This window comes from Pygocentrus nattereri, chromosome 27 (genome assembly GCF_015220715.1).
Source record: "Pygocentrus nattereri isolate fPygNat1 chromosome 27, fPygNat1.pri, whole genome shotgun sequence".
NCBI lineage: Eukaryota > Metazoa > Chordata > Actinopteri > Characiformes > Serrasalmidae > Pygocentrus > Pygocentrus nattereri.
This window is the reverse complement of record NC_051237.1, coordinates 10,762,252-10,790,141: the sequence shown is the minus strand read 5'-3', so window position 1 is coordinate 10,790,141 and position 27,890 is coordinate 10,762,252. Positions and strand designations below refer to the sequence as shown.

At 38.8% G+C, this 27,890-nt stretch overlaps 1 protein-coding gene across 2 annotated transcripts; it reads right to left on the bottom strand.

Moving 5' to 3' along the window:
* Window positions 1–195: 195 nt before the first annotated feature.
* On the bottom strand, window positions 196–24,596 carry ankib1a (ankyrin repeat and IBR domain containing 1a). Of its 2 annotated transcripts, XM_017696417.2 has the most exons (21): window positions 24,356–24,595; window positions 21,106–21,394; window positions 18,755–19,055; window positions 16,485–16,667; window positions 16,046–16,163; window positions 14,648–14,856; window positions 14,353–14,441; window positions 14,061–14,205; window positions 13,675–13,835; window positions 13,408–13,496; window positions 13,078–13,208; window positions 10,396–10,530; window positions 9,228–9,314; window positions 9,077–9,143; window positions 8,796–8,941; window positions 8,472–8,650; window positions 8,154–8,205; window positions 7,904–7,978; window positions 6,080–6,200; window positions 5,935–5,978; window positions 196–5,158 (listed from the first exon to the last, which is right to left on the bottom strand). In XM_017696417.2, the coding sequence occupies exons 2-21, from the start codon at window positions 21,291–21,293 to the stop codon at window positions 4,439–4,441; spliced, it is 3,240 nt and encodes a 1,079-aa protein (XP_017551906.1). In that variant the 5' UTR covers window positions 21,294–21,394; window positions 24,356–24,595; the 3' UTR covers window positions 196–4,438. The 2 variants fall into 2 exon arrangements, with proteins under 2 accessions (XP_017551906.1, XP_017551951.1); XM_017696462.2 differs by lacking the exon at window positions 7,904–7,978 and having other exon boundaries at window positions 24,356–24,596.
* Between the last annotated feature and the right edge of the window lie 3,294 nt (window positions 24,597–27,890).

Genomic DNA, 27,890 nt, shown 5'->3' with positions numbered 1-27,890 from the left:
AAAAGCCTCCGTTTCCATTTGGGCCACTAGCAGATGCCGATGAGGACTCAGGGGGCCTAAACAATCCAAATGCAAGTGTCATTTCAAGTTACATTATCAGTATTTCATACAGTGTAATGCGAAGTACAAGTGAAACTCAATTCAATATCAATTCATAATTATCACATGAACACAAAGGAGACGCCATTCACTTAGTCTTTTAATCTGAGTAAACCTTTACTGAAGCTTTCAATTACTGGTACAGTCTCTGAAAGTGCAAATGATAGTTCAAAATTAATGGTTACCTCATCTTTTCATTTAAAAAGAAATTAAAACGGTCTTATACCATTAAAGGAATAGTAGCCTGTTTATCATAATTCCCCTCCTAGTTTTCAGGTTTTACAATATTTATTTTTTAAGTTGATGTTTGAATATTTACTTAAAATGGGTGCTTCAAAAGTAAGATACACTGCAGACAGGGCATAGAACCACACAGCAAAATAGCCTTCATATATCTGAAATACTGTTGGGATATATCACTATTGCAGCAACACAGCATTTTACAGCAGTTGTGCTATTACTCCCAACCACTATTAAGACCATATAACAAACAAAAACACACGCAAGATATAACCTTTTGTTATACGTTCTTCTGAATGTTACATGTCTTATGGTTGTTACAGATGTGTTTATGTATATCATTACCTCCCCCTTTCTTCCTGCTCAGACAGAGGAACACAGGCAATTGAAGTTAGTACATCAAGCTTAGCAAAGAGTTTTGTTATTATGAATGTTTCGTAATGTCTTCAAATATGTTTTTATAATTCATAATAACCTAATATGAGATTTTCATGCATGTGGTTTTCAAAACCATACAGGAGACCCTTTTTGAATCAGCAACTGCAGTCCCCTCGCCCTCCTGGAAGCCAATATAAAGTTATTTTGGGCTGTATCTTAGTTTAGAAGCACATAAGTCCCAAAAAATAATTTAATAAACTGGAAAAGTGAAAAAAAATGTTTTTGAGGAAGAAGGTTGGAGTTTAACAGTTAAAGCGCAGAAAAACGCAAACAAATAGTTGGGTCATCATCAATGTACCATCATGACATTCTCTTTAGGACACAGGGTCTGTCACTCATAACTTAAAACAAAGCACAGGAACTACCAGATCTACAACCTGAAATGATACCCGTCATATAGGCCACACACTGATTTACGCAAGACATTTCATAAAATCTGTTTGCTTTTAGTTTCTTAACTTTCAAAACTGCAGGTTGTTCTGAACAGACTATGTCCAATCAACATGGAGTTTAAACCTGATTTAGGTTTTGGGAATCATTACAACAAATGAAAATGTCTGATCTGATAGCACTAAAATTAATCCTGGTTTTAAAAAAAACCCTGGTATTTATATACAGGGCCTCTACAAACATTAGCACTCCTGGTAATCATAACATGCTATACAAACATTATTTGTAGCTTATCCTTTTCATTTGTGATTCAAAATATTAACAAAATGTTTATCTTTATCTGAATATTTGAAATAATTGAAAAAAAAATCTTCTCTGGAATAAATATTTTTCTCAAATCTATGTGTACCACAATTGTTGCCACTCCTAGAAGCTCTTATGAGTGAAATCTCATTGAAGTATATTCCCATTGTTAATTCATGTTCTGAAGTTCACCTGAGTGTTTAGAACATTCAAATGGTCAGCTGTGACTTCCTGCTACACCACAGTATAAATATTTGACAGTACACAGGCCAAACTCCCTTAGACATCCATCACTATGAGAAAGACCAAAGAATACAGGAATAATTTGTGACAAAAGGTTGTTGAACTACACAAATCAGGAAAGGGCTACAAGAATGTAGCTAAACATGAAAATACCAATTTCCAGTATCAGAGCAATAATTAACAGGATGGTTTGAGTGGCCAAAGAATCTCCAAGGATCACAGCTGGGGATCTGCAGATATTGGTTAGGTCTCAGAGTTAGATTGGTTAGGTTGTGTGGGAAGGTTGCCAGAAGGAAGCCTCTGGTGTCAAGGACCAAAAAATTCAAAGCAAGTTTGCCAGACAATACTGGAACTTTCAGTGGGACCATGGTCTATGATCAGATGAGACCAAAACAGGGTTTTGGCAAGAAACAGTAGAGGTGAGTCTGGTGTAGATGCAAAATAGCCATGTAGAAAAGTACCCCATCCCTACTGTGTAGTATGGTGGTGGTGGATCTGTAATGCTGTGGGGCTATTTTTCTTCCAATGGCACTGGCCAACTTGTTTAGAGACATGGTATCATGGACATTAAGAACAACCAGAAAGCAAAGAAGCCTAAAGTGGGCTTGGAGGTATCTGAGATCCTGTATGGAGGAATGGTTTTAGATCACTTGCCATGTGTTCTTCAGTCTTATTAGACATTACAGATTCACAGCTGTTATCTTTGCAAAGTGAGGCTGCATAATTGTGGCACATACAGATTCAAGAAAAATATTTGTTTCATGGCAAGATTTAAGATTTTTCTTTAAATAACTGTACTTTAAATAAAGGCTATATTTTTGTTAATATTTTGAACAAAAGATAAGATAATAAGAACAAAAAGATACAGAATTTTTACAGCCCTGTTTGCTCAAGTTTACCACAGCTGCCAATATATGTAGATGGCACTGTATGACACTTTAGTCATAAAAACAAAGCTCTCATTTGCCAACCTCTAACTTTGTATTTTAGAGTATGCAATCCATCTACACAGGAGACAATTTAGTGTATAAGAAATCCAAGCAATGACTTAACATCAGGTAGGTCCATGAAGATACAAAATGTTTCTGAAAAATGCTTTGATTGTAAAAGTCTGGTCTGACAAAAAATGCAGTCTCTTTACATTTCATTAACTGAATGCATTCCTTACAATGAGAGGTGACAGAAACTATAAATAAAACATAAATGTGGCAACACAAATTTGTAGGTGAAGGACATAAAAAGGCACACTGAATGATACAGAGGTATGCAAAAAGTTTGAACACCGTCAGTCAAATGAAATTTTTTTGATTGTCTTGTTTATTTTCTAAGTGAAAATGTGTTACAGGAAACATTTTTCTCTGCAAATTATAGTAAACAATTTCTATTTGCTAGAATTGAGTTTAACAAACTGGAAAAAAATTAAACATAAAATCTAAAAATATTTTGTGTTCTTTTTTTCTCAAATACTTTCAGCAAATAGTAATTGTTTATTAAATGTGCAGAAGTGTGTTCCTTGAAGAGTAGAGATGTGTACTTATTTTCACTACAAATTACAAAACATGTAATTTCACCTGGGGTGCCCAAATGTTTGCATACAAATATACAACTGAAAAAGCATGTATAGAAAAAAAAGCAAGCTTTCTTCTGCTTTAGTCTCTTAAGCCCTGGCCAGCCCTTCTCGTTGAGCTCTAGTGGCCTCTTGTGGCAAGTTTAGAAAGGACTTCAACTTTACATTATGCAATTTCTAGTACTGTACAGTACAGTAATAAATGTTTAATAATGTTTAGCAGTCAACCCTTTTGGGATGGATGACCTAGGATATATACTTAGTTCTTAGCAAAAGTAGGCACAATGTAATCACCGGAATGCCTCTGAGGCACTGTTCAGAATGTGGGTTTAGATCATTTGAGGCAAAACTGTCTTTAAAGAAAATGCAATAGGTCTGTGTGCTGAAGTAAATGCTTGAAGCAAACAAGAATTATGGTGTGAGAATGTATTATGATCTCAGTAATGATTACTGAGATCAATGCAGGACTTGATTGTGCAAACTGCATCTTAAATTTTAAAGACATCAGAAACTTATTTCAATTAAAGTCTTTCACATTTATGCATGAGCTCATTTTTTTCTCCTTTTGAAAAATAAATACATAAATAAAAGAGCAGAAGCATCATTCACTTTCCTTTCGTTATAGCCTTTAAAGGATTTGCTTTTAGAAAAGTATCTTATTTTTCTGGTACCACTAAAGTTTAAACAGCAACCCTGAACAGGGTTTTTTTTTCTCATAAGACTTAGACCTTCAGCATCTGCAGCGTTCTCCTCATTCTTTCTTATTTTATCTCAAATGTTTTCCTTTACCTGTATTATATAAAGGAAAAAGGAAGTGTTTTTCAACCTAGTCTCTGCCACATCTGTCACTTACCATGGACAGCAATTTTGACATGTTTCCCTGCACTTAATCAAAGGACAGAAAATCTGTTTACTTGAATAACTGACTTATTACATCAATGGGCAGGTGCTGAAGCAAAGAGATTTAACCCAATAGAGAGTAGGTCGAAAAACACTGGAGTATTCCTTTAATCAGCCTCCACAGAGTCCACAGACATGCTGTTTAACCACATGGCACGAACACTTCCTTTCCTGTATCCATCACAATAATTGATCCTATATATAGTGTTTGGCCACATTAAGAGCACTCAGGTTAAGGAGCTGCATTAGCCTCTTTCCTCAGACCAGATGCTCTTGTTCCTCCCATTCTGAGGAGAGCTCAGTGGGCTGTGGATGGGAGTCACAGTCACTCTCGTGAGGAGCAGTGCTACCAAGGTCTACACTGTAGTGCAACTCTTCCAAGTCTGCATCTGTCTTGGGCAAGTCTGAACTGTCCACACACTCCAGCTCCAAAAGGCTCGGCCTCTCCAGGTCCTCATTTTCCTTAACTAGAAAGTGAAGACTCTGTTCAGGTTTTTCTACCCCACTATCCCCCTCCTGTGGTTGGGGGGGCAGTTTCAGTGCCTCGTCAGAAGCAGGCGGATCAGGACTAGCGTCTGCATTGGCTGAGGGGATCAATGCAATATTCTGGGGATTCATGTCATGGAACCAGGCCATGATGTTGCCAAGCAGGTTAGCATTTGCAGTGGGGTCCAGACCTGGGCCATCAGTGTAGGAGTGCAGGTTGGCAGGCATGTACTGGCTGCTGATGTTGCCCAGCCTCATTAGGCTGTCCCCCAGCTCCAACAGCTCTGAGCTGCTGAGCGAAGCGCGGGGAAGCTCCACAGTGTGAGGGACAGGCTCTAGTCTGGAAGGCAGTGAGGAACCGATGGCCCCCAAACAGGCGTCAGAGCTGAGCACATCCTGGGGCTCTGAGTCCAAGGCCAGCCCAGACTCCTGCAGGGACAGCTGGATAGCCAGAAGGATGTTTGGGTCATCTTCATCCAATGAGCCGAGAGCCTGCCCCAAAATAGAGATTTCTGTTACAACCACTGTAGTTATAGGTCTGGTACAGAAAACTCTCAGTTATACAGATAAGAATGCACCAACCTAAATAACTTTCAACAGATTATTTTGTTCAAAACAAAAACATGGAAGTTAAGCAATATGCAAAAGTTTGAAAAACCCGGTCAAATTACAAGTTACATTGTGAAAATAAATGAACATATCCTGTACAGGAAATCAGGCATGTTCATGCTAATTTTAGTGCAAAATTTCTATTTATTTGCTGACTTTAACATAAATAAAATAAACATGAAATGTAAAATGTGACATAACATTTGCCGTAATTTGTTAACTTCAGCAAACAAACAGTAACTGTGCACTAAAATGTGTGTGTGTATATATATATATATATATATATATATACACACACACACACATATATATACATATATATATATATATGAAATCAGAATGGGTCTTTCTACCTTGTTAGCTCATATACTTGGTAATATTAAGCACATTGCATCTATATATTTGTTTACACCCACCATGGGTATATGAGCTAACAAGGTAGAAAGACCCATTCTGATTTCAAGTTGATGTTGATTATTTTTAGCTGAATGGCTATGATACATTGAGTTTTCTTCATTTTAAATGCTTTGACAGAGATGGCTCATACTTATTACATGCTTTAGAGTTCTTCAAATAATATGAAGTAATAAAGAGATGTATTTCATGCACGCTTCAGTAAACCTCAGTTACACAACAATGGAAGCAGTGGTTAAACTCACCGTGGTCACATCATATCTCCTTGATCCACTTCCTTCTTGAGGATCTGTGAAACACAAACTCATTTCATTTTCATACAACAAAGGGAACCTCTTAACATTTGGCTCTGCATCGACAAAAAGCCATTGAGATGTGGGATCAGGGTACCTAAAGTGCTGGCATTGGGGTCGCCGGGTTCAGGGGTGTTGCTGCGGAGACTATGTAAGCTGAGTAGGTCCCCTCTCCTCCGCTGCCTGTGCCTCCGTCTATACTGGAAGTCTGAGTACTCCTGCACCAAGAGCACACACAAATTGTTTTTAATCTAAAGACAGTTATTATTGCCTCTTAAAGACAATTTAATGGGCCACATCGAGTCAAACAGAGAAAAAAAATGTGTATAAACTGGCTGAAGGATGCATTTACATTCATATTCATAATATAAACTGTTTAACTATTATATTAAACATTTAACATCTGCAAATGCCACCAGATCATCGGTACCATCTACAGTCATAAAGAAGTATAATTAATAGAAATGTTTACCAATGTTTAGGCAACAGAAAAGACAAGACGGCTCTAAAATGTTGACTGCTGCTCGACCACTGACAAGCAAATGAAAAGGTATAATAAAAATAAACAATCTAATTTGATGGTATGAGACAGAGTACATTCAGACCACACAGTATGGCAGATTTGGATAATGCTGAAGGCAAGCCAAAGCAGAGTGCATGTTTATAATGATCTAGTTAATGTAAAATAACTAGTCCATAGTACGAAAGTGACTGCAGCTAAATCAAAATTAAGGGTTATAAGGAACTAGGTAAGAAGTGGGGGTATAGTGATGGCCTAGTCTCACAAGACTTCTGCCTTGGACCACAGTACCAGTGTGCATCAGTCCATTTCAGATCAGTGCAAACCCGGAAGAAGTCAGCAGTATTTGTAGATGTTGTTGTCATACTGCTTCACCTGTGCACAGTACACTCTTAATTTGTATTTGTGGATGCAGTGACAAGCCGTTTTTATTGACAAATTTTTGTCAAAGTATTCCATGCCTTGAATTCTGAGGGATCTAAGGTCACAACCATACAAGCTGTAGTTCTTGACATTGCTTTTTATGCACAGGGATTCTTCTGGATTTCCTTTTGGATTTTTTGATACTATGCATTACACAGGGTGAAATACCTAAAATCCTTGCTGAGGAATGTTATTCTTAAACAGGTGAACTATCTGATGATGCATTTTCAAGTGGCAAGCCTCTACCTGTCCTAAGGACTAAGCCTTACCTATGTGCTACATTTACACCTAAGCATGATTCTACATGATTATATCACCTCTTTTAGAATGTTTTCTAAATATTTAATCATGTTTGTAGTCTTAAATTGCCACTGTCCCAGTTTTTTTTAGAAAGTATCAATTTCAGGAAGAACGTACATTTACAAAAATAATGAAACTAAAAGAGAACATTAAATATCTTGTCTTTGTACTGCTGTTGTTTAAATATGGGTCACAGTGGAATTCTGCTTTTTGTATTTATTTGCATTTTTCCTACTGCCCCAACTTCTTTGGAATGGAGATTGTTATCTTGCTCTGAAAGTCTCATTTTTCATCATGATGGCCCGCGCAGGCAGCTGTTACATTACAACCCCCATTGCTCAGTTCAGATTTTTTGCTTAGATCCGATCTTTCTGGCTTGAAGGTGCTCATTCATGCTTGTAACTGACACCAGGAGATACCAGTTAACTGGTATCCAATCCAATTAAATGTCCAAACTGAACTGTCTTATAATTTTCATTCAGCTTAACAAGGTGACCAACAACTTTGCAACTGTGTTCTTGTATTGGGAAATAAATACTAATTGAGGAATACTGGGAAAATGTGGATGGGATTATTCTGGGAATGTGGTGAATAAATGTAATTTATATTAAAATGAATGGAAAATACACTTGTTTTCCTTTTATTCCACCAGAGGGTAGATGGTGTTTTCTGTGGTACCTGCTGCTGGTCTCCTGTACTGTCAAAGTTCTCACTGTGTTCCCTCCCTCCCAGTACTGAGTGATCCCTCAGCATCTTCAGACACAGAATGAGACACAGTGACCTACTGATGCTAACAGCAGCACCAAGCACCTCATAAAAAGACACGCAACTGGCACTGCCACTCAAGCTTTTTGCATCCTAGTTAGCTTATTTTAGCTTAGCAACAGCAGTTACCCAGCAGAAATGGTTTACACAGCAGTTTTCGCACCTCAGGAGAGGCAAATCCTAGATACTCCCAATCCCACGTTCCACCTGCAAAACTGAAACAAAGAAGGGGTGATATATTTACATCTACTTTTCAAAACAAAGGGAAACTTTGTTCAAACTTTCTTAGATTACATCCTAAAACATGACTAGAATTTGAATAGATCTGCAAACTGCTTCAGTGGGCTAAATGTTCACTCAGTCATGACATTTAATAAAAGGTGAGAACTGGCAGAACGTTCATTTCATTGTTCCATCTGCTGATAAAAGTAAAGGAAGAGGAAAGGCTATGGAGTGGGCAGTGCAAGCCTTCAGTACTCACCTTCGGCGTGGTGCCTCGGGGGAGTCGTTGGGGGCCACACCACGCGCAACTGAAGCCAGGAATTCTCGTCTCTTCTGCTGGATGAGGCATGCAGCACTGATTATCTTATGGCGAGGGGTGCGGAGGTAAGGCCTGTTCACCTTCTGGGCAAGGTCCTCTGTCACCATCTCCAAGTCAGTCTGAGAAGACAGAGAGAAAAGAAGAGAACATTGGAGAACTTTGATGGAGAAATATTGCATGAAAACAGAAAAACAGAAAAAGCAAACAATAAAAAACTGTCAGATTCATATGAAAGCAGCTGGTCAGACAGCTACAAACACTTACCTGCATAAGTTCAAATATTTCTTTCTTTGTGCTTTTGGGTTCTAAAAAGAAACCATAGGGATAAGAGCACTTAAGGATGCGTCGGGTCTTGAGAAGTTCTTGAACCCCATCTTCAATGAACATGGTGTCAGGTGGAGTGCCCTCTCCTGGAGAGCAAGAAAAAAAGGATATTGTACCTTACAGAACCCTAGACACAAATATTTGATTTGAATTATGTAAATCGGTGTGTAAGAGGACCACAGTGCACAGTTTGATGCCCCTGAAGTCTGACTGTGACTTACGGCTGATGAAGGCCTTACTCAGCTGCTCCATCTTCTCTTTGGCCGTTTTTAGGAGGCGCTGCTCCAACTGGCAATTTATCAAAGAAAGTTTTGTCAGTGACAACCACCTCAACAGCTGCACAACCAATCTAACTCAGGCTGAAGTACTCACTTGGTAACTGTGTTCGTGGTTCTTGTACCGAGTGTAGTAGTGCATGAAGCGGTCGAGTTCCTGAAAGCTCTTATGCTTCTTTTCTGCCTGTGAAGACCGAAGCAAACAGCAATGATTCTAGTAGACAACGACACTAGTAGCAGCACTAGTGTATGCATCTAAAAAAACAGTCAATTTCAAAGTGGATTTTTTATATGTAATCCAGTGCTTACTTCTAGAAACATATAATACTGTGCAAAAGTAAGAGACCAGCCTTTTGCTGTCAAAATGCCATTATATCCATTTTATTCATTTTTCAGATTATATTTTTCCAGTGACAAAATGACACAAGTCTCCAACAGTAAGTATATGAAAATTATCCATAACATCCCCTCTACTTTTGTGCACACTACTACCACTTTAACTCTCCCTTAGACTTAAAGAATGCTGTGTACTCCCAACAAGCAACTACCTAAACACACCTTATCTGCTATGCAATGCTATGCTATGTTTCTCTCTCATGTGCAAATAAAATGGCTAAACGCACATTTAAGTGTAAATAATATATACACATAATGCACTTGAATGATGAAAAGCAAAAAAAAAGAAAAAAGGAGAGGAAATGGGAATCTTAACCATGCAAGACCTGGTAGACCACCAAAACTTTCACCATCAGATAAACAGTACAGTGGAAAAAAATCCACAGGTGTTTTTGTCCATTCCTCTAATGTGACAGCATTGTGTCGCTGTCAAGATGAAGACAAGGAACAATAAAACCACAAATCGGAGACATCAGGTGAGTAAATAAGATTACTTGGACTACAAAAAGCAGGAAATGCAACTAAACTCTAAGCGGTGTTTACAATCGAAAGATGGAAAAATATACCTGCAGATTTCTTTGAAAAACTGAAAGCAAATCTCTCTAAAAGAAAGGAAGCTGCAATATGACATATTAGATACAGTTGTGGAGACTTAAGTCTAATTTCTGTTAAATATATGTTTCTGCTCGTTTCCCCTGATGGTGAAAATGAATTACTTGTACTTCATGGCTTTTTTTAAATAGAAATTAAAGAAGGAATAGCATAGTCCTGACTTTTACACAGTACTGTATTTGTGGCTAGGTCAGCTCCATCATAAAAAGCAAAAATAAGCCTTAAATGTTTTATGTGTAGTGCACTGTGTATACTACCTCCACCGTCATCTCCTTGGACTGCTCCTCCACCTGCTGGATGACCTCGTAGCGGGTGCAGCGGTAGTAACCTCCAGTAGAGGAACTGTGTTTCTTCCACTCCTCCAGACAAATCCAGCAGAAGTCATATTTACACTAAAGACAGAGAAAGTGTTTTCTACTGTTACAAAGATTAGGGCCAAGTGAGGTGTGCAATTTGTGTTTATCCTGTCTGTTTACTTCAAGGAGCAACAAGCATTACTTCAAACTAGCAGCAAAAATTCCCAATTTTAAATTGTGGTTACCTTAGCTGTACTGTACCTCTTACTGCTTTTCGAATATATTCAATAATGTCTGACACACCAAACTGGGCAGGGTCCACAGTTTAGCATTGTAATGCAATTTTGCTTTAAAGGTCATTAATTATCAGGCCTTTTTTTATTATCTCTCTGCATTTTAGTTAGGTTTTTTAAAAGGCAAAGTGAATAAGCAGAATTTATAAAGTAATGTGTTATGATAATAAAACAAAAAAGAAAAACATCTCAAGCATTTGTTATTCTTATCAAAATAATTAGCAATACAAAAAAAATCTATAATTAACATATTCAAAAGTTACAGCTCCAAACAAAATGAATAATAATGAAATTGTTATTATTATTAATGTTATTATTGTTATATAATCATGTAAATGTAGACGTTAATAAATTAAGCATAAATTCCATGCTGCCCTTTTTGTTGAGTTTATAAGAATGATTGAAGCTTTTGGGAGTTCACGTTGAAATTGTCCTGAGGGTGGGTCTGTTTGAGGTTCACCATTTTTTACCTTATCCATCAATGATATAGTCAAATCTGTATACCGGTATCACTCCCACTCATGCCATGCATCAATTATTTATTCATTTACATTTATACTCAAATTAAAATTTGAGCCTAGCCTCCTGAAAGCAGTACAAAGTGCTTTGTAAATTAAGATGACCTTAATGCTGCAGTGCTTTTGAAAAACAAATGCTGTCGTCAGAACAGCATCTGCTGTGGTCCGGGTCTCGATCCTTTACAAACCCTTCAACGGTCCTAAGTGTGCCCTTGATTCACAGCACAAAAGCAGCAGCATAATCTTTCAAAAGATCTAATCAATGCTCTTCAGTCCAAAATGTCCTCCCGTTTCCAAGCAACAAAAGCATTTGTTTCTCCACAGGTAAAGCCAGTGCTCCACAATGTCCAGCAAGGCTGCAGTGCTCTTCATATACTGCAGAGAGCTGCTTTTCTCACATGTTCAAATCATGTGTCTCAGAGCACCAGCAAAACCCTTCAAATCACTAGGCCTCAAACCATAAAGGCTAAATCAATATCATTAAGAAGAAACCATAGCGCATTCCTGTAACACACAAGTAAATGGTCTTCATGAAGCCCAAACCAACACAGCCCAATACTGAATTCCTAATGCACAAGAGAAAGCCAAGGGAGCAGACAACCTTCAATCTTCTCATCACTTAGATTCATTTCAGGCCTACCACACTGAGTGAAGAATTCCCATGATGAGCTAAAATTGGCCAAATCACTTGTAAGGTGCTACCTAGGTATAACAGAACAAAAAACTGTCACATTGAAGATAAAATTCAAATTAAAAAACAGCTGTAAAAGCCTTTTCAAATGCCTCAACAACCATCATGAGCACAATGGAGGCTTCAGTTTCAGCACACAGCTCTCCCTGTCCTTGAATATTAATAAATGTGCTCAACCCAACATGCATTTAACTTTCATTTTGCGAGTGTTTGCCATCTTCTTTCCCATCAGCAAGAGGATTCTGTGAATAGCTTTCCCCTCCCCCGTCTCGCCGCCTGTCACTCAAAGTCCGAGTTAAGCCTTCATTAGGGAAATAACAGGGAGGCTGCAGCCTCTACATAAGCTTTTATTCAGGCACCTGCCTCTGACGTCAAAACAGCTCTTTAGCATCTCACACACACAGCACATTATGGAAGAGACACTGCCCAGCTGATACACACACACACACACACACACACACACACACTACTATCCCCTGGGCAAGAATACTGACTGGATATATTCTACATATATAAACATTTGTAGTTTTTTTTAAACGTTTTTTTTAAATGGTTTGTTTGTTAGCTGTAAATACAGTTTTCTCAGGTTGTCTAAGACTTGCACAGGACTGAATGTTGAGCGAATATTTGCCCCACTGTGCTATCTTGTGGTCTGCTAGATCATTTTTGCAAAAATCATTAGTGCATTTTTACTTTCTAATGTACCAGTGAACAGCCAATAGTGCCAAACAGATATGTCTACAGCTATATCTATCTAAACAGATACGCATTTTGGGTATGTCTCTAATTATTCAGATTTTTCAGCCTCATGATAGAACTGATGCATCTTTGGTATTCATATTGAGAGATGACAGTAGCAGACTCCAGATATAAAAACGCCATCTCTCACCCAACATACAAAATATTATTCTGGAATTAACCTCAAAGTCATGATTTCATTTTATATCCCATGTGCAAGAATCCCATACCAAAATCAAAACTGCCACTGTCCAGTTACTTAGGTGCACCACTGTGTAGCTTCTGACTTCCAGAAGCAGACTACAGCGTATCTGTATAGTATCAGCAGTGTAGTAGGTAGATTTGGTGTGAATGGCCACCACACTGGTATTCATTCAGGACCTATCAGTTGCATGCCACTGACCTTGGCACATTGCATGTGATTGCAGCCCTCATTTTTCTGGATAGGGGACTTGCAGTTGGCACATGGTTTGGAGTTGGTGAGTAACCACAGGCAGTTGGCAGCATCTTCATAAGCTTCACTTACTCCAGCCACTATCCAATAAGGATCAGAAATTATTATGTCATTTTTTATCTGCTGAATATACCAATAAACACATAGAACTGCTAAAATGTGTCATATCAGAAGCAGCAGAAAAGAGTTGGCATATGTGGACCAAATGACAGACTAATCAACATTATTATAGACACTGCATTCAGGAATATTTGTGTTGGAATGCTCTTAACATCTTACGTTCTTCTGGCTTCATCTCAGAGACTTTCTGCAGCCACATTTTCCATGTCTGGCAGTCACATGGTTCATGAGCCTCACCAAGACACTCCCTGGAAAACGCAGCCACAAATTAACAGAAAACATATTTTTGGACAGATGGAAATATGCATAAAAACTGCATTTGATATCTATAATTACCAAAAAATTTTAATTTCTCTGTTTAGAAATACAATGATAAACATGCAAACAAATAAACAAGTGGCTAACATAATTGGCTGAGGCACTTACCAGCAGAAGAGGTGGCTCTTTCCACAGTCAACAGCAGGAGCTGAGAGGAGAGGGAAGCTGAGGGCATCTGTGGCAGCAGTGCCAGGTCTGGAGAGACGAACTGCTCTCTCACACCTCGCCACAGGACACCAGCGGATAGCTGGGTTGTTATCCACAAAAGCCTGTAAATGGAAATGCAAAAAGAAAGACATCATAAAATAATATGGACATTCCATCTGCACATAACACAATGGGACTGGGCCGAATTTACAGCTTAGTGTCTGCAAAATGTTTTCATTGAAATAAAAGTTAATAATAAGTGAATTAAAGTTAATGGACAGCAGATGCCAAGCATTTTTTTTTCTTATGGCAGAAATGAAGTCATTTTCTGCAGACTTCAGCGGTACCTTAATGTCGAACTGCAGGTAGCGTTTATCCATCTCCCTGGAAACTACACTCTCTATGACCTCTACTGGAACCAGTTGGAAGCAATCATAGGCTGGACAAAAGATATTATGCGCATCCCCCTCCTGGATTTTCACATTCAAAAACCTGACAAAACAGAAAGCAAGCTAAGTCTTTTTTAAACCTGGGAAAGAAAGATGCAGTGGACATCTGCTGACCTAGACACCTGAATAGAGAAAACCAATATTTGTGATCCAAAGTGTAGTTTTAAACAAATTGGTTTTAGACACTCACCCTTCCCAGCATGCCCGGCAGAACTCATGCCCACATGGCATGTCCACAGGCTCTTCAAAAACAGAAATACTGCACATACAAATTCCACACTGGCAGGAGGAAAAAAACTAATATTATTGACAAACACATTTTAATTTAATAAAAATGTACACTTTGTGTATGGAAAACAGCTTTGGAAACAACCTCAACAGATTTCACTCATCATGGATGTACAGCCTAGTAGATGAGTGTAAAACACTTAAGCAGATCATTGTTAAAAGCTGATGTTATCCATCGCCCTGGCCTACAGACTCACCGGGGCCAGTCCCTCTTCTGCAGGTGACAGGCTTATCTCATCGGGAGAGGTAAGTGTGGAGCGGGTGGTGCGGGGCGTCCTGGGGGACGGTAGCGTGTCCCAAGCATTGTAGCCACTGGGTGGAGGGGTGGGCATCTGCACACCAGAGCGCTGACAGCAGTTCTCTGCATTAGACATCCAGGCCTCCAGAAGCTTCTCTCTGTCCCAGTCTGCCACATAAGGAGTCACAGAAAAAACAAGGTGAGTGTCACTTCCCTTAGATTCTTCCTTCATTCTCCCACAAATTATAACATCTGGCAAACTTTAAAAATAAAGACAGATTAGAGACATATTACCAGACCACCTATTTTGATTCATATCACATTCAGCAAGCCTCACAGTATGTTTATTTTCTTAGCATGCCTGTTAATCAAAAACATGTATCTTCAGTAAAATGCATTTATTATCTAAGTTGCTGGCCTGGGACATTTCTTTTTTCATAGTTTAAAATATATCTTTGTACTTCACTCCTTATACTCCTTTAGCTTTGTGATCGAGCTATAAGTATATTCATATCTCATCTTATAATGGAATTCAAAGCTCAAATATTTAGTAAAAGGTATAGAGACTCTTAATAACCACTTAGGAGTAGACCACCTAGTAAACCACCAAAACTGTCACCATCAGACAAACAGTACTTAAATCTTTCATCTTTGAGAGAGAGGAGAAAAATCAAGCCCTATTCTTGCTTCAGATCTGAAAAATCCACAGGTGTTTGCCCATCCTTCCACTATTAGAAGACAACAAAAAAGACTGCAAAAATGGAACATGCCAATTTTCAACAAACTGAATATTGATACAGATACTGTGGAAAAAAATCCCCCAAAAAATCCTTGAAAAACTTAAAATCTTGAAAATAAATGAAGGGTGGTCCATAACTTTGACATCAGAATAAGAATCAAGCTTTATTGGCCAGGTATGCAAGGCATACAAGAAATTTGGTTTTGGTTACAGGAGCGCACAGAGCACAGTATCAAACAGACTTTCACATGCAGAGAATAAGATAAAATAAATATAAAATGATAAAATAAAATAAAACATGCATTCCTACCATTACTCACTCAGACACACACACACACACTCATACCTGTAAACCTTACAATGTGCAAAGTACATAGTACTGTATGTCTACATGTAAATAATGTACACATAATGCATTCTGTTCATAACAATATTTTGGTTTGTTAAGGAATGTCTGGCTATATGCAACTGCACCAAATCTCTTCTGCATTTTTGTTTTAATGTTTTGACATACATCACATTGTCAGGATTACATGAACATTCATGCCTTTGATGATCTAGATACTCACAAGCAGGCACACCAGGCACTTCCTATAAAGAGCTAGAGCTAGAGCATACCATGGGCTCTCAGAAGAGCCTCAGCTGTGAAGAGAGGAGCCTGCAGCATGTCGGCTGTCTCCACTATCAGCATGTCCTTCAGCCTCCGTAGGTCCTGAAGATTTAGGCCCTCATATGGCTACGGAGAGAGAGAGGAGAGATATAGAGCAGAAAGATGCAGAGACTGTTCAAGAAGTTTAATAAAAAGTTAAATAAAAAAACACTGTTTATGTTGTGTCTCAGACATTAAACAATGCTATCGTCAGTCTCTAGCTGCCATCACAAGTGCGGCATAAATCTGACCAGAATAAATGCTTTCATTGTGTTCTCAACAAAATTCCACTTACGCCCTCCAAATTCACTACTGCTGCTAGACCAATCGGACAGGTTTCGAAACTACACTGAAAGAAAAAAACACTCCTGGAAATAACAAAGAGAAAACATTAAGGATGCAGCACACCTCTCTGCGGTCCAGGGCAGCATACTCTGCCTCGATCTCCTGAGCTCCAGGGTCTTGAGAAAAGACCATCTGAGACTCCAGACTGAGGGCCAGCTCCTTATGATGCTGTTTCTCTGCACAGTCACATGGAGTCTGATGCTCCTCGTTTTCCACAAACAGGTCTGCCTCACTCTTCACCAACAGCTAAGCAACACAGAAGTGATCCATCAATGTCTCTTCATATAGTCCACATGAGACTGAATTTGCATCTTCTGCATTGTTTGATAAACTTTGATGTTAACTAACATAAGTATGAATATGACACAATCAAATCAATCACATTTTGATTCAAAATACACAGGACCAATTTTGTGACAAAAGCACCACTATAGGCCTTCTGGAAGTATTAGATACATCACTGACTGAGTATGAGTGGTAGCCTGACCAATATTAATTAAAGGTTCAGCCAGATGTTACAAATAGCTGTAGCAGTTCTGTTCCAAAGCTCTTTACTAAAAGAGTCAATGTAGGTAAAATATGTCAATATGCCTGTTGTAAGTTTTAAATAAAACAAGGAATATTTTTTCAAATGAGTTTAATGTAGATTGATCAAAAAAAAAAAAACAGTGACCACCATTGGCTTGGTGCTAAAACTCTACTAGAATCACAGGTGCACTAGCAGAAATTAACATTACAGAAGTGGGTTGTCCTTGTTTTTCAAAAGTTTGGAAACTTTTGGGGACATCAAGCTGTGTTATCAAAAAAGTTGGGATGCTGTGCACAATGTAAACAAAAACAGAATGCAATGATGTGTAAACCCTATATTTAATTGAAAATAGACAAAATATCAAATGTTCAAACTGATAAATTTAATTGTTTTTTGAATAATATTCAGCCACTTTGAATTTGATTCCACCAACACATTTAAAAAAAGCTGGGATGGGGAATGTTTACCTGCGTTTCATTACCTCTTCTTTTAACAACACTGTAAATGTTTGGGAACTGAGAAGACCGACTGCTGTAGTTTTAAAACTGGAACATTTTCCTGTTCTTGCTTGATATAGGATTTCATCTGCTCAGAGTTCAGAGTGCCCTTTGTCATATTTTCATGTCATAATACAAAAAATGTTTTCAATAGGTGAAAGTTCCGGACTGCAGACAGCATCAGGATTCTTTTACTATGGAGCCATCTTGCTGTAAATACTATTACAGCTTTTACATATTACTATTACATAATACTATTACAGCTCTTGCTGTAATACATATAGAATGTGGTTTAACATTGCCTTTTTGAATTAAGCCAGACCTTCCCTGAAAAATACATTGTATGGATGGCATCATACATTGCTCCAATCGTTCTGCATTAATGGTGCCTTCACAGATGTGCAAGTCACCCATGCCACATGCACTAATGCACCCCATACCATCACAGATGTTGGCTTTTGCACTGTGCACTTAGAACAAGCAAGATGGTCCCTCTCCTCTTTAGCCCGGAGAACACGACATCCACGTTTTCCTAAAAGAACCTTAAATTTTGATTCATTGGACCACAGGACACATTTCCACTTTGCCTGTGTCCTTCTTGAATGAGCTCAGGCCCAGAGAAGGTGGCAGCGTTTCTAGATATATGTTTTCTTCTTTGCATAGTAAAGTTTTAACTTGCATTTGTGGATGCAAGTTAAAACTTGCAGTGGATGTCCAACTGTGCTCACAGACAATAATTTTCAGAATTGAGTGATTTCTACTACTGAAATACATAGAAAAACATTGTTCTTGAATTGTCACGTTATTTGACCATGCAGTCTTTCACAGAGTGGTGAACTCCTCCCCATGTCTACTTCGGAAAAACTCAGCTTCCCTATGATGGTCTTTTTTTTTTTAACCAATCAAGTTACTGACCTGTTGCCAATTGACATATTTAGTTGAGAGGTGTGCAATCAGGTGCTTTTAGCATTACACAACTTTACCCTTCTTTTGCTGCCACTGTCCCAACTTTTTTGAAACATACTGCTGGCATCAAATTCAAATTGACTAGCCTGGTTTATTATGACTAAAACAATACCACATCTGACACACAAGTAACCTTTGTAACATTTTTTAAGAGAGCACTACCCTGAAAATAACGCAGTAGACAGTGGAATATTAACTAATAATCATACTTTTCGAAGAAAATCAAATATTAGTTAAGGTCATAAGTAGACAAGATTTCCCCTTTAGACAGACAGTGTACCTTACTGAGTGCCTATGAGGCTTAGAGCACAACACCCCACATACTGATAGCTTCCCTGTACCTCCACACAGCTCTTCATGCCAGCTGCAGCAGCATAGTGCAGGCAGGTGCTCTTCTTGTTGTCAGCAGCATTGACATTGGCGCGCTCATACTCGCCCTGGTCAAGCTTGGCCCCTGTCCACCTGAGCATCATCTGGAGGCACTCAGCACGGCGCTGCTCGTCCTGTTGTGGGCAGCTGAGGCGTGGCTGCAGAGCCGCCTCGCCCAGCAGGATATGCGGCCCCATGCACAACATGTGCAGAGCTGTCTCGTTGTGCACATTGCGCTTGTTGGGGTTGCCATCCTTGCAAAACAGAAAGGACCTAAAAGAAAAACGAACAGAAATGGACTGAGAGCCAAAAGCTCAGAAACCATCAACTAAATGGTTGGGAAATACAGCACAACTTACAGGGACACCTGAATGAATGAATATGCTTATCAAATTAACGTGATTGTAAAAATTTACTTTAAGAAGCACAGCTGAGGTGACATGCAAGTCAGAAATACACAGTAAACAACATCACCTCTGCATTTAAACTCTGTTATACATTTGGGCACCCTGGTCAAATTACATTTTGCTTATTTTCTAAGAAAAAATAAGTTTGCACATCCTCTACAGAGAAAAATAACTTTTTAATGCAAAATTACTGTTTACTTGATGAATTTAATGTATTGGGAAAAACATTTAAATTTAAATGTCCAAACTTGCAGAAAAGTGTCATATTTAAGTCTGTAGAGTTCCCTGTAGAGGATGTTTTAACTTTTGCATACAATTGTACAAGCAAGGAGGGGCCTGAAGTATCAGAACAGCATCAACATGGTTAACCCTTCTAGGAAATGTACAGCACATCACATTTATTTTGAAAGGCAGAGGACAAAGCCCCACAGCTCAATATTTCATTATGTGCAAGAGTGCATTAGGAAGACATCATAACCACATTAACAGAGAGCATGGCATGACACTGCTCTGTCTAGCTGGAAGCATTTGCTGCTTCATTGCCAAAAAGATAGCAGGAGATAATAAGCCAGGCTGATATCATTTTCAGGTAAATCAAGTTTGGAAGCCACAGTGTGATTGATAACAGACTCAGATTACATTATTGATAGGTCTTGGGGTATATTACACTCTTTTCAGTGTCAGGAGTGAACGCAGAGCTTGACTGCAAGACCGCTTTGTATAAGTGACTCAGCGCTTTATTCCAGGAAGTCTGGGGTGTAGAACTGGCACTGGAATTTTATTAGTTAATGGAACGCCAAACAGCGTTAATTCTCTGCATTCGCTGCACTGTCTCAGCTCTCCCTTAAACACCCTCTGCTTTCAAAAGAGGACTAGAAAGACTGTTATTAAAGAACAAATACTAAGCTAAAGATAATGACAAACAAAACCATACGCCAAATGCACACAATGGCCTATTGATGGCATGTGTACCGCTTGGGTTTGTTTCCAACAAGGAACAAGTCAGTACAGCAATCGCATTAAAGTCTTATAAGCAGTGTTTTCATCATAACCAGAAGTACCAGAAAAAGACACTAACCTTCTATGTAAAAAGTCTATCTATCACCCTCTACAAAACACATCAGCTATGTCCTATGCTAAATCCTGAATTGAAGAAACATTCAGTCCTGAACCTATAAGAGGCCTGTAAGGTAGCCTTTATATCCGCTCATGTGGTCATCTAAAGCCTCCTGGCCTCTTTAAGTGCCCTGTCACTCAGTAGGAACAAGGAAAGAGGAGGGACAATGAGTCATAAGTTGCCAGCTGCCTTGGATAGTAATTACTATAACAGACATTTTCTCAGGAGGGTGCAACCAGCTATTGAAATCTTCCCTAGTGAACTGCATGTAGCCATCGGCTGCAGTTCCCTCAGCAGAAAACAAAATGTAAAACAGTGGTGCATTCAGCAGCTACACCTCTAAACTGCACTGCAAAAGCACATGATGGCTTCTGGTGTGTCTGCCTCATCACACAGAAGCTGGAGACTATGCCTGCTGGGGGCCAGCTCATGCACTCAATGATAATTCTGTCTATGGAAGCAAAACTCCTCCTCTGTACTGTGTGGCAGAAAAAAAGAACTGTTTGCTTTTAAGCAGTTAACTGTGTTAGGATCCTTTTGTCAGGGGTTCAAATCTATTCCTTCTAGAGAGATTAACACAAAGTAAAAGCACAATATGAATAAAAAAAACGATTTCCAAAGCTGTATTTGGTTTTATAAGTTAGCAAGGATGGTAGTATCAGTAAGAGTGTTAGAGGAATTTCAATGATTTTTAAAGGTTTCTGTATAACACAATTGTTGAGGCTTGATGATAGAGAGCTTTGGGGAAAGTCACCCTAGATTAGAAATGACTCATCCCTGTTCCAGCTCAGGCTCTTACCTGATAAGGCGGCTCATGGCATGACGTGAGGCATAATGCATTGCCGTGTTGTGCTGGTATGCCTCTCCATAAGAGGCATTGGGGTCTAGAGCCTCCTTGAACTGGGGGTTGTTCTCGTAAAGATGGCAGGCCAGTGCCTCATCCCCGCTGATCAGCGATTTGCGGAACTTGGTGGCCGTGTTCCCCATGGCCAGGTGGGTACAGGGAAAAACAGAGTGGCCAGCGCCCAGCGCCCACACTCCGCCCTCAGCAGTCAGCGTGGGAGCTCATAAACCACATACTAAAAGCACTGTAAAGTCACAGCCAATACATCCATTTTAGTGAAAATCCATCCATTTACAGTTCAATACATAACAAGGTGTCAAATAAACGTAGCCTACGATAAACAACAAGTAGAAGGAGGAACTCAGTTCTGACAGAGAAAATGTAATTGGCTATTAAGTATCAACTTAGACTGACATGTATCTCTACAACATCAACATAAAATGTGCCTGTTCTGTGCTTTGACAATCATTTGTCTGTTATCTTGACAAGTCTGGACCAGCTCTGAACCTTGTATGCCTCTTCACTTGTGACCATGTGAGCACTTGAAAAGACAGTTTGTAACTTGATATATGCCTTATATGCTTTTCCGTTCTTTTTAGATGATTAGGCAACAAGGAACCAGATGAAACCAAATGGCAAGCATCTTGCATACTTTTTAGAATTTCATAACTTCTCCCTGCAGCAAAGAAACAGCAAGCTTTCTAAAGCTGCACTACAGAGCAACCGTTTTAATGTCTTATTAGATCTAGCTTCAACTCAAAAACACCTGATATCTCTTCAAACAATCACTTTTTCAAGTCACTTATCCTCCATTAAAGGCCAAACTGGAACTTTTCTTCCTTTGTTCATTCAAAAGATGAGAAAGGGCTTTTCCACAAGTGCTGCTACTAAATAATTCAGGAAAACCCACAGTTCTTTTATTAATAGTGCCACTACTATAGCCAAGTGCATAAACTCTGGTTGATATGGGAAAACATTTTCCCCTGCTGAAGCCATTTTCTGCTCTAATAAATCTCCTTAAAAGGGCCGTGGGAGATAGAGCGGGCGGCAGCAGCAGGTGCAGCGTCAGGGCTGCGGCGGCGCAGGGGCCAGCTACACCCTCTGGGTTGATTTTTAGGTCATTCTGTCTGCCATGCTCACGGCCTCTCGCATGGTCATCCTTCTCATCTCAAAAAACATCTGTTAAGTAACAGCAGAGAAGACATTACCATGAAAGAAAGATCAGATGATTTATATACAAGAAAGCTTTTCTACACTCAGGCAAAATGTGAACTGCTGATATCACAGAGATCCTCACAGAGATAGTACATGCTCAAATTTCAGGTGGGTAGTGACTGAATGTTAAACTTTATGAATGATGATGAGACCACAAACAAACCATTCTTGTTCCATAACCTTTACTTGTACGGTGTCATTACGGCTAAATAAATAATCCCACACAAGTCCATGGGTAGGACTTCATTTGCATTTTACATGACAGTTTATAAAATAAAACAATGCTGTCTTTGTGTTTGAAGCTTCACTTTCAAGTGCTGTCTGTGTATTTTCATAGATTTCCCCGATTTGACCCGGTGGCTGTTGGGACTATTTCCTGGCGTTATATACACAGCAGTAATAAGCACTGACAATGTTCACCAGATACACTAGCAGACAGTCAAATACTACAGAATCATTATAACAGTACACCACACTAAGGTGGGTCTTTGCAGAGAGATAATTATCCAGCGTTCTACTATACAATATGACATAATTTATTCGTTGAGAAAGTGCTGCTGGACAGCACACTTTCATAGACCTTCCATAGGCCCGTCCTATCAACTAGTAAGAAACAAATTGCAATCAAGAGTATATATACACATATCAACCTATTGTTGTCCAAAAACTAAATTGAGATACTAAATATGATAAGGAAAAAATATCAGAGATGTTGATCTGGTTGGTCTGAAGTAGTGAAATACTGAAGTAGAGTTAATGAGTTTGTACAGTTAATGATCTTAGATAAACCCATTTATTTTATTTTATGTAATTTGCATAGTTTTATTAACAATACAGCTTGTTAATAAAATACTTGAAAATTCCAAATACTGTCATGAATTGGTAAATAACTGTAATGGTGTGTGTTCGGATGGCTAGTATGCCTGATGAGGGCACTGCACGTAAGTGTTAGGACCCCACGTTTTGTTTAGGGTACGTGGGATCAGTAACGTGACAATACAAAACTGAACTGGCGAGAATTGATTAGAAGCGTGAGGAACAGACCAATATAGAGCTTTTGAAGCCATTTTTTATGAAAACAAACAACAATAAAACCAGAGTATCACACTGGAAGTATCAAGGAGAGAGAGACGCACACAAAACTTACACGCAACAGAAAAGCACACCCTTCATTTTCAGCTCAACCAGGTCACATGGTTCCTGCCCTTTGTGTGTAAAGTACGTAAGCGGCTTCAAAACACAACTCACACTTCTATCTCAGATAAACTGTTAAACTGGCGTTTGGCCCATAAAGACATTAGCACAGCTATTTCTATCAGCAGTCTTTTTGGTTTTCGTCAAAGAAAACTTTAGTTTTCTCATCACAAGTTAGCACACGATACAGGGTGATGGTGTGAATCGCTTTATGGTGGGATGAAACGGGTTAATTCTGGCTTCAAATCCAGCCAAGAGCATTTTGACTTCACTTACTGACTGCCTGAGTTAACCGGCTAAGTTCACCTAGTTACCAACTGTAGTAGCAGAGACTAGGTTAACTCAGTTAGACACTACAAGCTGCTTTAACCCTTATTTAAGCCCGAAACACCATCACTGAATAACTGGACAATTTAGCCTGTCTGGTTATCTGTGGAAATTACAAACACGTCGCAGCGCTGCAAACACAAACATGTTTACCGATACGATGTGTTTCTTATTCCAATGTCTCGTTCCACCTTAAATAGTGCAGCAATTATGTTCTGTTGCCCGAGCAGGCGCCAGAATGTAACTGCTGCACCATTTAAGGTGGAACGTAACATTCGAATAAGAAGCTGACGAATAGTAAGTTCAGCTTCGTGTCAGTATACCAGTCTATTAATTGCTCATTTCAACGCGAAAACCTCGTAGTTTTCTGATTGAGCTATTGTGTTTAGCTGTAAAGCAACCAGCAAAACAACAACACACACATTACATATACACGCACCAGTAGCCGGCAAGCTAGCTAGCCACGTACCTCGTCTCATTGATCTGGTTGGACATCGAATAACCCCCTCAGCAGGACAATGCGGAAAATAAAACGCTTCATCAAAACTGGAAATTGTTATATTGCCATTGTCTGGGTCTTGGTTTTTACCTAAAGGCTTAATATCAGAGATGCTTGACAGACACTGGGCATGCTAGCCGACTGTGTTGTGTGCTCAGTGTTTCACTATGCTGTGGTAAAGTGGGCTTGTGAGAGTGAGTGTGTGTGTGTGTGTGTATTTGTGTGTTTGGCTGCTTACACTAGGAGGCTGGCTCATTTTTCATAGGCTTTCCTTCTTCTTTTGCTTCTTCTCTACCGATTCAGAGACATTAAACCTCGAAAAGAATAATACTGCCGCCTCCTGACTGGACTGCCATACTGTACCAGTTTTATAGGTCTTTCTATTCAAACTGTGTACAAAAACAAATGACCATTAGTGACTATTGGAGACCTCGGGGAACCAGCAGAAACTTTTAATGGTTTCTATGATTTTTTGTAATATCTTCATATAAAATTAGGATGACTAACAGGGCATTAAATCATTTAATCTGATGAAGAAGATGGTGAAATGTTGAATAGGCTTGTCAAGCTTCACACATCAATCCTGTTTATGCTTTAACGTGCATGAAGTATTCATTTATCAAATTTTCATGGACAATAATAAAATATATTATGCTCATGACAGGCAGTGTGTCTAATGGTCTAATGACTTTCAGAACAAGGGAAATAATGACTCACTTAGGCTACAAACCCTTCCTCCATCCTATAGTTAACAGGCATGAAGATTTCAACAAACATTTAAAAAAGTTTGGGGACACAAATTGTTCACCTTTCATGAATGAGGATGAGAATGAAAATGATCGTCATGGAGAGATGACGATCAGATTATTTACTCTCAAAGTTTTTATATGCAATGTTAATGATGGTAAAATAAAAATAAATTTGAAATCTTTAGGGACTATTTTGCCTCACAACGTCCTGCATGTACCTTTCCATCATGAATGTATTTGAAAAAATACATTTTAGGCCAAATGCTTAGCTCCACACTACTGTAAAATCTCCGACATCTTGCAGCTGTTTTGTAAAAAACATTTATGTGAGGAAACTTTCAGAGGCATTTATTGTCAGGTGTCTGGTTCCTATCGCCACCATTGTGAACATTGTGTTCTGACTTGGCAAGCTTCTCTAGAATGTAGCATTTTACATCAAACCTCTATGAATGACTTTGTTTACAAATTCTCCTTTAAGGAGTATAATGTAACGAAATGAGCGCAAAGCACAGCTTTGACTCTAACGCCCACAGAACTGCCAGGATTATAGGGTGATAAAGTCTATCACTGTTCAGGTGTCCAGTTTTCCATGTGCCATTCAGGTGTCCAGTTTTTCATGTGCTGTGCTACCTTCCACCACTTTTATCACACTTCCCTTAACTTAGTTCCTCCCAAAAGAATGAAGTTCTGCTGGGAAATCTGCAAGAGGTTCCATAGTGCCCCTATGAAGCAAACGCTCTACTAGTCATTACACACAATAGACCCTGTTGGTAAAATGAGTGCCTTGGTGGAATGATGTCATGCTATGTATAAAGTACTTCAGAGATTTGGTTTGAAAAGACCTCTCTTTGCTGTAAACAGCAGCCATTGTTTCTGTAGAAAGATAAAGCTGTGGCATGATAACTCCAGCTAATCTGGATCCAACAGATCAGCAATGCCCTCACATGCTTCTAAATCCTCCAACAGGGCAAGAATATGAACATCAATTAAATGTATACTAAAAGACTGAAATGAGGAGTAAAAGAAATACAGCTAAAGACTGCACAGGACAGTAAACTAGGCTACCCATGCAGTGTGCTATTTATGGTGAATTGCGGCTCCCGGTCCGTGTGTACAGTGAGTGTGTTGCAGTAAATGAAAAAGCAGCGGGAAAAACACTGCAAGACCATTATATTGCTGCAATCTGCATTATTTATTCCACATACAGGTGTCTTGGGAAAAATACTGAAGAACCATCTGTCCCTCAGCACACTCAATCAAATAAACAGACATAGATGACAGAACACAATCATTTTGAAGTATGAGCACAAATGATAAAACATCAACCAATGACAAAATACAACTCAGGAGGACACACACTTGGTAAAATTCACTGTTACACCCAGAGTTTTAACCAGTTTCTGCTCACCAACCACTGCCTGAGCCCGGCACACCCTGAATTCACACAACATTCAAGCTTTGAGACATGTTAATGTACATGCCTGCAACTAACCAGTTAAGTTAACCAATAGTAATTACTGAAAAAAAAAAAAAAAAAAAAAAAAGTGCAGGGGTAGATATGCCAGCAAGTCTTAGCTATAGCCAAAGGGACAGGGCTTTGGGAGAGAAGGCCATACAATAAAGTAATACTGAGATAATGCAGTGAGAAGCATCTATAAGGAAAGCGAGAAGTAAAGAAGTAACATTCATGACTTCGCAAACCACAATCTATTGATAATTTCATGGTATGTTAAAAACGGTTTTAAATGGTCAAAAATACATAACAAGCGACCTTAAATTACAGATCAGCGTTTGTAAACCAAGTCCTTTCTTTTCGAATTTATATAATTAGTCACGTATCCTAGTAGTTTCTTTTATTTAAAGTATTTTTTTGTTTTAAAGACGCAAACACATTCTGTGCTGCTTTAGCAATGCTCTTTAACCCCACAACCCTGACCTTTCACCTTTTTTTTAACCTGTAGTAATGTGATATTAATGCAAAAGAAAAAACAACCAAAATGGACACCCTCCAACCCTCCAAATAACAATATACAAAAACACCACTTAAGCCACAATCAGAGATCTCTGAACAAGTGTACTGACTAACGCTGCCATTTTAAGTTCATGAACAGATCTAAATGTTAAACCAAGTCATTGACATAAAGAACCACAGTCAGAGACTCTAAGTTTGGGTTTGCTGTGGAAATCCCTGACGGTGGCTTTAATGTATTGATTTTATTGGTGATGGATTTTATTGTAATGTTTGGGATATTTTAATACACAAGGTTTTGAACTGATGCCGCCTGGAGTGATTCACACTAACTATATGCAATTATCAAAACCTTTAGTTTTTTTAATTCAGAAATACTATTATTTTCTAACAGATATGTTACAAAATGATTCAAGATTATTACTACGCTATACTCTACTGCATCTGTAAACCAATTTAAACTTAGGTTCTTTGCTCAAACTCTTTAGTAAATATGGCACAAGTGTAAGCAGGCTTTCCACCCAAATGAGTATCCTTGTGTACAAGATTAAAAAAAATATATATATATATATATTTTTTAATAATAATAAAAAAAAATTCAATCAGTGGGAAATTTACATAGTTTATTCATTTGATTTATTTAAGCATTTTGCTTTCATTTCAGCTGTATCTAGTCCAAAACAAAGCACCCATGAGAGGCCTGGAGGCAGCATGGCACTCCCCCTCCCTTTCCCTGCAACCATGGACTGTAAGAGCAGCATGCAGTGGCGTGAGTCACTCCAGGCGG